Source organism: Moschus berezovskii, chromosome 11 (assembly GCF_049115385.1).
Source record: "Moschus berezovskii isolate FMDL1 chromosome 11, NW_MosBer_1.0, whole genome shotgun sequence".
In the NCBI taxonomy this organism is placed as follows: Eukaryota; Metazoa; Chordata; class Mammalia; order Artiodactyla; family Moschidae; genus Moschus; species Moschus berezovskii.
Window position 1 is genome coordinate 10,715,697 of NC_142470.1, and position 12,776 is coordinate 10,728,472.

Below are 12,776 nucleotides of genomic sequence, written 5' to 3' on the forward strand. Positions count from 1 at the left end.
ATGAATCACAGCACGCCAGGCCTCCCTGTCCATCACCAACTCCCGGAGTTCAATCAAACTCACATCCATCGAGTTGGTGATGCCATCCAGCCATCTCATTCTCTGTCGTCCCCTTCTCCTCCTGCCCCCAATCCCTCCCAGCATCAGAGTCTTTTCCAGTGAGTCAACTTGTCACATGAGGTGGCCAAAGTATTGGAGTTTCAGCTTTAGCATCAGTCCTTCCAATGAACACACAGGACTGATCTTTAGAATGGACTGGCTGGATCTCCTTGCAGTCCAAGGGACTCTCAAGAGTCTTCCCCAACAAGATCTTAATAATTGTGTCATGGTGCAGAATTTGGCAGAAATGATTGTCACCAGCCTTGCAGGTGAAAGATGGAAGCTTGAAGCACAGATGGCTACCAGCTGAATACTTACTATCTGGGAACACACAGATTATCTAAGGCTGTCCTTGGTGAGGAATTTGACAACTTGATATCAGGAGCTGCTTAAAGTATTTAAAACTTCCAACTAAAAAATACTGCTTTTGGACAGTCCATAAATGTACATATAAAACAGCAGGGCTATAAATAATAATGCCTCTTGGAAAAAAACTGTATAGGATTATATAGAAACATGCTGTCAAGTCACTTCAGTCGTGTCCGACTCTGTGTGACCCCACAGACGGAAGCCCACCAGGCTCCCCCGTCCCTGGGATTCTCCAGGCAAGAACACCGGAGTGGGTTTCCATTTCCTTCTCCAATGTGTGAAAGTGAAAAGTGAAAGTGAAGTTGCTCAGTCGTGTCCGACCCTTAGCGACCCCACAGACTGCGGCCTACCAGGCTCCTCCATCCATGGGATTTTCTAGGCAAGAGTACTGGAGTGGCTTGCCATTGCCTTCTCCGATATAGAAACATACACAAAGGCTAAAAAGATGGTAGAAACTGAATACAGTGTGTGGTCCAGTTAAAAGTAGTGGGCTGATGTCAACTTCCTAGTTTTTCCAACCATGTAAGACGTCACCGTTGGAGGAACCTGAGTGAAGGGTACCCGGGATTCTAGTATTTTGCTGTTGTTTTTGTTGTTCAGTCAGTCATGTCCAGTTCTTTGTGACCCCGTGGACTGCAGCACTCCAGGCTTCCCTGTCCTCCACTATCTCCCAGAGTTTGCTCAAACTCATGTCCATTAAGTCAGTGATGCCATCCAACCTTATCCTTTGTTGGTCCCTCTCTTCCTACCCTCAATCTTTCCCAGCATCAGGGTCTTTTCCAGTGAGTCAGCTCATAGCATCACATGGCCAAAGTATTGGAGCTTCAGCATCAATCCTTCCATTGAATGTTCAGGGTTGATTTCCTTTAGGATTGACTGGTTGGATCTCCTTGCTGTCCAGGAGACTCTCAAGAGTCTTCTCCAGCACCACAGTTCAAAAACATCAGTTCTTTGGCGCTCAGCCTTCTTTATGGTCCAACTCTCACATCCTTACAAGACTACTGGAAAAACCATAGCTTTGACTATACAGACCTTTAATGGCAAAGTAACTTTCTGCAAGTCTGCAATGCTTTCAAAAGTAGAAGGTTTTTAGAGACACTAGGAAGAGAGTTGAAAACAAATGCCACAGTGTGGTGAAAGGATATTTGCAATACATATAACTGAAAGAATGACTAATATGTAGAATATAAAGAATTAACTAATTACAAAATAAGAAACTCTAAATAGAGAAATGGATAATTTCAGAAAATAAAGACAGACAAATATGTCATATCGTGTATATGTGGACTCTAAAAAAAAAATTATACAAACAAACTTATTTATAAAAACAGAAACAGATTCACAGACTAAGAGAATGGATTTATGGTTACCGGGGGGAAGTGTGGGAGGGAGGGATAGGTTGGGAGTTTGAGATCGACATGTGCACACTGTTATATTTAAAGTAAAGAACCAATAAAGACCTAGTGTATAGCACAGGGAACTCTGATCAGCACTCTGTAATAACCTAAATGGGAAAGGAATTTGAAAAAGAGTAGAAAAAGGAAAAAACAAGAACACTTGCCTGGGGTTTTTGAGCCACATTGTACCAGTTTATCTGCTTTATACTAACAAGTATGTATTCTCTAGTGAACATCTCTCTGGATGTGCACTGTATACCTGATTGACCCCCAGTGAAAATCCTGAATCCTAGGCTCAGATGAGCTTCCTTGATTGGCAACATTTTGTACATGTTGTCACACATTGTTGCTGGAGCAATTAAGCATGTCTTATGATACCCCACTGAGAGCAGATTTTTGGAAACCTGGACTTCTGATTTCCCCCTGCCTATTTTGCTAATTTTATTTTGTTGTGCTTGTTCAGTCGCTAAGTCATGTCTGACTCTTTGCGACCCCATGGACTACAGCACACCAGGCTCCTCTGTCCTCCACTATCTCCTGGAGTTTGCTCAAATTCATGTCCATCAAGTCGGTGATGCTTCTAACCATCTCACTGCTATGTTATGTTATGTAAAAAACCATAACTATGAACCCCATAAAAGCAAAATGACCAATAAAAATATGAATAAGTACACAACTCCATTTATGATCAGAGAAATTAAAACCACAATGACACGCGAGTACACATGCCTCAGACTGTCAAATAAAGTTCATATCAAGTGTTGACAATGACATGAACACCTGGAATTCTCATAAACTTCCGGTAAGAGTGTATACTTGGAAAGTAGTTCAACATGATCTACTATATTTGAAACATATTTAAACCTTTTGAAGATATTTAAACCCTAGACAGCATGTCAAAAAGCAGGGCATTGCCAACAAAGTTCCATATAGTCAAAACTATGGTTTTTCCAGGCTCTGGAAAGAAAATCAGTCCTGAATATTCATTGGAAGGACTGATGCTGAAGCTGAAGGTCCAATACTTTGGCCACCTGATGTGAAGAACTGTCTCATTGGAAAAGACCCTGATGCTGGGAAAGACTGAAGGCAGAAAATGACAGAGGTTGAGATGGTTGGATGGTATCACCAACTCGATGGACATGAGTTTGAGCAAGTTCTGAGAGCTGGTGAAGGACAGGGAAGCCTGGTGTGCTGCAGCCCATGGTGTCACAGAGTCGGACACAACGGAGGAGTGACTGAACTGACTAAAACCTTTTGATCCTTGTGTATGCTCAGTCGCTCAGTTGTGTCAGACTCTTTGCAACCCAGTGGACTGTAACTCATCAGGCTCCTCTGTCCATGACTTTTTCTGGCAAGAATACTGAAGCATGTTGCCATTTCCTACTCCAGGGTATCTTTCCCACCCAGGGATCAAACCTGCGTCTCTTACACCTCCTGCATTGGGAGGAGGAGGAGGGGGGTCCCCCTCCTCCCAATGTGTAGCCTGGGAAGCCCCCATACTACACACCTGATCTTAGCCAAAACCCTGGTCATATACCCTAGAGAAATTCATGTGCGTGGATACCAAGAATCATGTAGAATAATGTTCACAGTAGCATTGTTCATAATAGCCAAAATACTAAATACAACCTAAGTTGTGCTGTCTTGGGGATACTGAACAATTGAAAGTGAATGAATTAAGAGCTACAGATAACAATAAGGACAAAACTTTAAAACAATGTGAGTGAAAGAAGCCAGAAACTGTATATATACTCTTGGATTCCGTTACATCAAGTGAAAAAATACAAAGGAAACTAAACCATGATGTGTGAGGAGGTATTTTTACATGGCTAAGTTCTGAAGACTGTAACAATAAAGTCACTTTTTAAAAAAATATTTACTTATTTTTGGCTGCGCTGGGTCTTCATTGCTGCGGGCACGTTTTCTCTAGAAACAGTGAGCCTAGGCTACTCTGTAGTTGCCGTGTGCGGGCTTCTCATTGCAGTGTTTTCCCTTGTTGCAGAGCACGCGCTCTAGGATGTGCACCTTCAGTTGCTGCAGCTCTCAGCACACAGGCTCAATAGTTGTGGGCACATGGGCTCAGCTGCCCCGTGGCATGCAGCATCTTCCCAGACCAGGGATCAAACGTGTGTCTTCTGCATCGGCAGGCAGCTTCTTAATCACTGGGCCACCAGTTAAGTCCAGAAAAGTCACTTTTTTAGTGAAGGAGGGGACTGTGATCAGCTAGGGGAAAAATGAGGACTTTTGAGTACTGACAACATTCTATTTCTTGGCCTACTTATTGAATACTTAGGGATTCACTTTATGTTTTTCATTAAACTGTACATTTGTATTTTCTGTTTCTACATTGTAATTTGTAATAAAATGGTTTAAAATTATAAAACACTCACCATAGAGTAGATACTCAATTCAGGGCACCCAGTATGACATTAAAAAACAATGGAGACAGCTGATTTGTGACAATCTCCAAGAAACACAGCTAAGTGGATAAAGGAGCAGAAACCATTTGTGCACTATCCTTGACCATTGGTTTTAAAACTGGGTTACACACACACATTGCATGTGAATAAAACATCTTAGAGGGCAATATCAGAAAGTAGTGCCAGCAGTAACCTTCACTTGTGTAGGGTAATAGGGTTGGGGACTGGGTGGCAGGCCAACTTATTGTCACTGTGTATTGTATACTGCACCCTTTGAATTATATGTTATGTATATATATTTCCTATTTTAAAAATTTAGAAATTTAAGACATATCAAATATCACTCAAAATCAATAGGTAGCTCTTGATGTTCAGTCCTTCCTCTTTTCTTTTTTAAATTTATTTGGCTGCACTGGGCCTTACTTGTGGCATGTGGGATCTAGTCCCCTGAAGAACAGGGATCAAACCCAGGCCCCCAGCCTTGCGAGGGTGGAGTCTTAGCCACTGGACCAACAGGGAGGTCCCCTCCGTAGCTTACTGTACTTCAAAGGAACACTTAAGACAGAAGAAAAATTAAAATGAACATTTTATGTATAAAATACTTTATAGTTAATCAAGTACCTCAATCATAAATAGCTTTGTGAGGAGGCAGAATTACATCCATTTTACAGACTAGTAAACAGAGCCTTAGAGGGATTAAGTGACTTACCCTAAGTCATAGCCAATTAGTGACAGAATTGGAACTCATTTTTATGCCTGCAAACTCCATGATCCTTCTTCTCTATCAGGCTGACACAATATACCCTCCTGAATGCCTTTCACCAAAAATATTTATGTGAAGAACAAAAAACACACCATCTGTTACTTTTCACTCGTGTGTGGGGAAGGTTCTCTAATAATTATTAAAGTCACTTTTTAAGTGAAGACAAAGAAACTTATTGAACGGCACATTGCACTATCAGAAGTACTAAAACATCATATAGGATTCATACTTCCTATTACTTCCAGCTTGGGTATTAGGGATTAGGTATTACTTTTCTCTCACTCTCTTGTTGTTTAATGAAGGCTGAGGAATTATTCCGTCTCTTAATCAAAAAAGACATCTTATGCAGCCAATACAAGACAGGAATTAGATGTAACACTGTTCAAAGCATTTCCAAAAATTTTTGTCAAATTCAATGAGATCACCAAACGATTATTTCCCATAGAAAGTAATCTTGAAAATTCACTCTCAAGAGGTGGTTTGCTCGAAGAGCTTCTAAAATTTATTCTCATAGTATATTTACATGATAAATAATAGCATTACCACTACTGTACAACTTTCACAGACAATATCTCATTTGATCTTTGAAACAAGCCACCAAGACAAGGAGGGACAGAAATTCCTGACATTCAATAGATGAAGAAACTGAGGCTTTGGGAGGTTGGGTGTTTCCACCGTCATATGCCCTCTTAGCTGAATATTCTCTCCAACAAAGTATGTGAACTTATCAGGGTCTAAATATTCAACCTGTCGATTACATTGGCCTTTTCCTTCTTGCTCTATGCCTTTAATTCCCTTTCAGAAAGGAAGATTTAGGAGCTAAATAACATCCAATCCTAATCAATTGTAACTCTGCTTAGCTTTCTGAGATCAGATGGGAAATAGAAATCTATTTTCTTACCCATAAGTGCACAAGTAAAATGAGCTTGTTTAAATTACTGGATAAAAATCTACATTTGTCTATCACCAATATCAAAATACTTGTAAACTATATAACTACTCTATATCCTAAAAACTACAGAAGTCTTATAAACCTGAAGTTCAGGATGACAACCCAGACTGCAGAAATTAAAAATTAACCTGCCAAAGCTCAAATTCTGGTTCTGCATCTTCTCAGCTGTGTGATCTCCTGGCCATGTTTCTTTACCTTTTAGAGCTTCATACTCCTTATCCCCAAAGTAGGGGTTTAAAAAATATTTTCCTAAGGATTAAAAGAAATATTGCACTTACAGCATTTAGCATAGTGTTTAGCACTTAAATATTGATAACTTTGCACTGTTATTATTATTGGTATTTAACATTCAGCAAACCAGATTTGTTTACTGATTTTCCTACTCAATCCATAAATGATTGCACTTTGGAATACACTATAATTTACCTAATATATTTGACTTTTAAAAATACTACAACCACCAATATACTCAATTCTCCTTAGCAGTTAGCCAGATACCACTTTTCTAAATCTCAGAAAAGGAGAGTTGCAAAGGTTACTCCATCAATCAAGAATGAGGCTGAAATTGAGAATTGTTTTTAATGGATATGGACTATGATACATACAGAAAATTTGCTTGAAATGATATGTAACTGTAATGTGGTGGAATGGTGAAGTGTATCTTGATAATGGACTGATGTAACCTGAAGACTGGGTAGGTGTTACAGCAGTATTACAAGCCCTGTGAAAGAGATGCATGATGCAACTTCAATTGTAAGAATGGAGTCAACACTGAGTCACCAGCATAACCTTTGAGGAGCACTAAAGGAGAAAGAAAATTCCTGAGTACTGACTCCTAGGCTCAACATCTTAGTCAACTGTGTGTAAGATGTTTCAGTGCTATTTGGACATAGTATTGCTCATACCAATGAATCTCAGGAAACCATTTAGTGCAAAAAATACTGGAGTCACTAGCTCCTGACTGTGGTAAGTCCCACAAATTTTCTGTAAGCATCTCAAAATATTTTGTATCAGGCCTTTGACCCATCTCTAGTAGGGCCTCTAAAACGATTTGTTGAATAAGTGAACTTAATTTTTAAAAACTGTTGGGAGCCTCCCTGGCAGTTCAGTAGTTAAGACTCTGTGCTTCCAATGCAGGGGACGTGGGTTTGATCCCTGGTTGGGGAACTAATACCCCACATGCTCTACACAGAGGCCAAAAAATAAATTAAAAAAGTTATTATGAGGATTGGCTATAGAGTCAAGCTTACTTGGATATCAGTGCTAACTCTATCACTTAGCAGCTCTGTGACAATCTCTTTGGTCTCAATTTTCTCATCTACAAAATGGGAAATGCCAAGTATTGAACTGTAAGGACCGAAAGGCAAAAGAATGTTTGCCACATAGTAAGGCTAAAATAAATAGCAGCCTTTATACTTTTTGCTACAAGACTATGGCATTATCCTGAGGTCTTTGTCCATTAAATACGTTTAAGCACAGTCAGACCTTTTCCAGAAGTGGAGGTAAAAAGGTATCAATAAAGGATGAAGAAGGCATTGTAAATGATAATCTGAGCCACAAAATGAAATGATGGCAAGGAGAGGGAAGACAAGGGGTGACAAGCTAGAAAAATGATACATCCTAAGGTGGGAGTGATGGCATTAGCACGCTCTTAAAGGCAGGGTTGCCACATGTGTAGGGGACTCTGTATAGGAGTCAATTACTTTGGTCAGGTCTGTCCCGGGACTTACCGTGGGGCAAGGCAATGTGGGGAGACCTGGGAAAGACAGCGGGATAGCGGGTGCCGGGGCACGTAAGTAGTACGAGCCATGATTCGCGACCCGGCAGTGCCCAGCTTAGGTCCCAACTCGAGAGCTGCGGCCTGATGAGCAACAAAAGAGCCCAGGACACTAGTACCTGTGGCAGCTATAAAGGACAGAGAAATTCGTTCGGAGGTGATCACAACATCTACGCTGACACCTGCCTGCCTGGGACGGGATGGAGGCGGGGAGGAGAAGCTTCCCTCGAAAGGGACGGAGGAAGGTCAGGCGGGAGGGTCGTGGAGAAGCCACGGACTCAAGTCCTACTGACTCGGAGGTATCTGGCACGCCGGACGGTCCCCGATCCCCTCGGGGCCCAGCGTGGAGGTGGGACCTCAGCTGTTACCGGCGGAAACCACCTTGGGTGAGAGATCCCGTCACTGACAGGCAGCTGCTAAACCAACGGAGCTGGAGCACCGGGCGGATGTTGTGTCTCATTGGTGATTGTTGGGCGCTCCCAACAGCCAATGAGTCAGCCCGGGGGGGCGTAGCGATGACGTTAGCTGCGGAGGAGGCCGCTTCGAATCCGCAGCGGCCAGCTTGGTGGCCTGGACCAATCAGCGACGTCCAACGAGCTGCGCCTTCGCCAATCGGAGGCCTCCACGACGGGGCTGGGGGGAGGGTATATAAGCGGAGTAGGCGACGGCGCGGTCGACGCTGACCGAGACATCACGACACATCGACTTAAGCTTTTCGTGCGTTGAGAGGTAGGTGCTGCGGCCTGTCTTTTCGGACCTGCCCTTCGCATTGTCTACTGTTCTCCTGATCCGGGGCCCTGTCACCCTCAGCTCAGTAACCTCGGTGCGCTCCCGTGTTTGCGGCCTGTGGCTGGTTTTCCTGCGAAGCCCTGTAGCTGCCCGCTGACCGACTGGGCGCCGGCGCCGGAAAGATGAAGCTCTCCCTGGTGGCTGCGGTGCTGCTGCTGCTGCTCGGCACGGCACGGGCGGAGGAGGAGGACAAGAAGGAGGACGTGGGTACGGTGGTCGGCATCGACCTGGGCACCACCTACTCCTGGTAAGTGGGGTTTGAGGAGAGGGGGAGGTGGGGCGTGGCCTCCTGGGCTGCCCAGAGCATCGTGGTGCTGATTCCTTCCGTTGGTTTTTTTCCGCCAGCGTCGGGGTGTTCAAGAACGGCCGCGTGGAGATCATCGCCAACGATCAGGGCAACCGCATCACGCCGTCTTATGTGGCTTTCACTCCTGAAGGGGAGCGTCTGATCGGCGATGCAGCCAAGAACCAGCTCACCTCCAACCCTGAGAACACAGTCTTCGACGCCAAGCGACTCATCGGCCGGACATGGAACGACCCGTCCGTGCAGCAGGACATCAAGTTCTTGCCTTTCAAGGTTCGAACCGGTTTTTCTCTTCTTAATAGATAGTGGGTGGTGGTAATGGGAGTATTTAGAATTAAAAAGTTTCGGCACAAGCAAAGGGGATATAGATGTCGTGTGTGTGTAATTTTATTGTATACTCCTGGTATATTTCAGAACTGAAGATAGTACAGTTGGCAAGGAAATTTCATGCGTTATTCTGTTGACAATAGTTTAGGATTAAGAGACTGATTAAAACTGAAGTGGCTTGTAATTGTAAGGCACCTTCTGCACCTTAAATATTTGTGCCCCAAATATTCCAGCTCAAAGGGTCCAAAATAAACCCAACTTTGGAGAGGGAAGTGAGTCTCAGACAGTCTTCTTTTAAAGTTTAAAATGTCATTGCTTCTATGTCTGAAAATAATTATTCTCTCAAATAGGTGGTTGAAAAGAAAACTAAACCATACATTCAAGTTGATGTTGGAGGTGGGCAAACAAAGACATTTGCTCCTGAAGAAATTTCTGCCATGGTTCTCACTAAAATGAAGGAAACTGCTGAGGCTTATTTGGGAAAGAAGGTAGGTATTTTCTAGAACAGTGTTGAGCAGTTTTATGATTACTGTTTCTGATTGTGTTGTATAGATGCTTTCATCATTTTAAAAGTCTGACATCCATGTATATCAGTTTTAGTTATTTGCATGTTTTACTGGAGATCAAACAAAATACTAGAGTCTTTTCATTAATCACTTATTGCTTGCAAGTCCACACACATATAATTATGTATCTTAAAATTATAATTTGACTGTAACTTAAAGGTCAAACTGTATGATAAAATATGTCTAACTACCTTTTGTTACCATTTTAGGTTACTCATGCAGTTGTTACTGTACCAGCATATTTCAATGATGCCCAACGCCAGGCAACCAAAGATGCTGGAACTATTGCTGGATTGAATGTCATGAGGATCATCAATGAGCCGTAAGTGTCAAATTCAGAAGTATGGCACATTTGCCAAATGTGGAAAAGTAAAAGTTAAGTAAGATTTGTTTTTTGTTTTTCATTCCTCTAACAGTACAGCAGCTGCTATTGCTTATGGCCTGGATAAGAGGGAAGGAGAGAAGAACATCCTGGTGTTTGACCTGGGTGGTGGAACCTTTGATGTGTCTCTTCTCACCATCGATAATGGTGTCTTTGAAGTCGTGGCCACTAATGGAGATACTCATCTGGGTGGAGAAGACTTTGACCAGCGTGTCATGGAACACTTCATCAAGCTCTACAAAAAGAAGACTGGCAAAGATGTTCGGAAAGACAACAGAGCTGTACAGAAACTCCGGCGTGAGGTAGAAAAGGCCAAACGGGCCCTTTCTTCCCAACATCAAGCAAGAATTGAGATCGAGTCCTTCTATGAAGGAGAAGACTTCTCGGAGACCCTGACTCGGGCAAAATTTGAAGAGCTAAACATGGTATGTGCCTTGTTTTGCTAATGAGATGTAGTTAGACTCTGAGTTTGGGACAGTGCGTTTAGGGATTTCGACTGTTTGTGGGTATGACAGGCCTCATCACAGTGATTGTGTCTCTTACTCTAGGACCTGTTCCGTTCCACCATGAAGCCTGTCCAGAAAGTGTTGGAAGATTCTGATTTAAAGAAGTCTGATATTGATGAAATTGTTCTTGTTGGTGGCTCTACTAGAATCCCAAAGATTCAGCAGTTGGTTAAAGAGTTTTTCAATGGCAAGGAGCCATCCCGTGGCATAAACCCAGATGAGGCTGTGGCATATGGTGCCGCTGTCCAGGCTGGTGTGCTCTCTGGTGATCAAGATACAGGTAAGTCTGTCAGCATTGTCCACAGTGCTTCAGTAGCTTAATGGGAAGAGTATTAGGTGTTGCTTTAGAAAGTAATAGAACACAAGCAGCAAGCTCACAGAGCTAGTTAAGGGTACAGTGATGACAAGACCTGGAAGTCTCAAGATCCTTACCAGCTGTATTTTCATTCACTACTTCTGAAATGATTTTGCATAGAACCTAACCAAGTGGCAAGATGGAGAAGATGAAGTTTTATTGATCGTGAGGACTGCTTGGTATTGCTCCTATGACTCTTGAATTGGAACTTACCTCAATTAACTTACTTTTGCAGGTGATCTGGTACTGCTTGATGTATGTCCCCTAACACTTGGTATTGAAACTGTGGGAGGTGTCATGACCAAACTGATTCCAAGGAACACTGTGGTGCCCACCAAGAAGTCTCAGATCTTTTCTACAGCCTCTGATAATCAACCAACTGTTACCATCAAGGTCTATGAAGGTAATTGCTTACATTTGTTAATACCATGGTATGTGTTTGAAGAGTTTGAATTTTAATATATGCTGTTGAAATGACTAGGGAAAGAAGAATCTGCTGTTTTCAGGTGAGAAGGCCTTAATTTAGTGTTGAGTTTGGTAGAGCCAGGACTAAAATAAAATCTGTTTTTTGTCTGGCACTCTTTCCCATTAAAAATGCCTTCTGAGCTGGCTTCTAAAATACAGCAAGCAAAGTTCATACTGCTATAAAATAGACAAAATTTGATTAACAGTACTAGTAACTTAATTCACTGCTCTTTTCAGATCCAGTACAACCCACTTTAAGTTGATAGAGTGCCCTTGCCACTGCAGAGTTAAATGTAGAGATCCAGATGTACTAACGTTTATCAGTAACAACTAACAATTTTTGTGTGTGTGACTTCTAGGTGAACGACCCCTGACGAAAGACAATCACCTTCTTGGAACTTTTGATCTGACTGGAATTCCTCCTGCACCCCGTGGGGTCCCACAGATTGAAGTTACTTTTGAGATAGATGTGAATGGCATTCTTCGAGTGACAGCTGAAGACAAAGGTACGGGCAACAAAAATAAGATCACAATTACTAATGACCAAAATCGCCTGACACCTGAAGAAATTGAAAGAATGGTCAATGATGCTGAGAAGTTTGCTGAGGAAGACAAAAAGCTCAAGGAGCGCATTGACACAAGAAATGAATTGGAAAGCTATGCCTACTCTCTTAAGAATCAGATTGGAGATAAAGAAAAACTGGGAGGTAAACTTTCCTCAGAAGATAAGGAGACCATGGAAAAAGCTGTAGAAGAAAAGATTGAGTGGCTAGAAAGTCACCAAGATGCTGACATTGAAGATTTCAAAGCTAAAAAGAAGGAGCTAGAAGAAATTGTTCAGCCAATTATCAGCAAACTCTATGGAAGTGCAGGCCCTCCCCCAACCAATGAAGAGGAAGCAGCAGACAAAGATGAGTTGTAGACACTGCTCTGCTAGTGCTGTAATATTGTAAATACTGGACTCAGGAACTTTCGTTAGGAGAAAATTGAGAGAACTTAAGTCTCGAATGTAATTGGAATCTTCACCTTGGAGTGGAGTTGAAAATGCTATAGCCCAAGTGGCTGTTTACTGCTTTTCATTAGCAGTTGCTCACATGTCTTGGGGTGGGGGGCAAGGAGGAATTGGCTATCATCAAAAGTGGGTTAAAAAAAAAAAAGCTGGGTTAGGGCGTGTGTTCACCTTGAAAATGTTCTATTTAACAATTGGGTCATGTGTATCTGGTGTAGGAACTTTTTTCTACCATAAGTGACACCAATAAATGTTTGTTATTTACACTGGTCTAATTTTTGTGATAAAACTTCTAA

At 42.3% G+C, this 12,776-nt stretch overlaps 1 protein-coding gene across 1 annotated transcript; it reads left to right on the forward strand.

Annotated features, from left to right (window-relative positions):
* The first annotated feature begins 8,387 nt into the window (after positions 1-8,387).
* On the forward strand, positions 8,388-12,744 carry HSPA5 (heat shock protein family A (Hsp70) member 5). The gene is made up of 9 exons (XM_055399983.2): positions 8,388-8,506; positions 8,588-8,813; positions 8,912-9,143; positions 9,548-9,685; positions 9,973-10,085; positions 10,180-10,570; positions 10,694-10,931; positions 11,242-11,409; positions 11,831-12,744. The coding sequence occupies exons 2-9, from the start codon at positions 8,689-8,691 to the stop codon at positions 12,391-12,393; spliced, it is 1,968 nt and encodes a 655-aa protein (XP_055255958.1). The 5' UTR covers positions 8,388-8,506; positions 8,588-8,688; the 3' UTR covers positions 12,394-12,744.
* Positions 12,745-12,776: the final 32 nt, after the last annotated feature.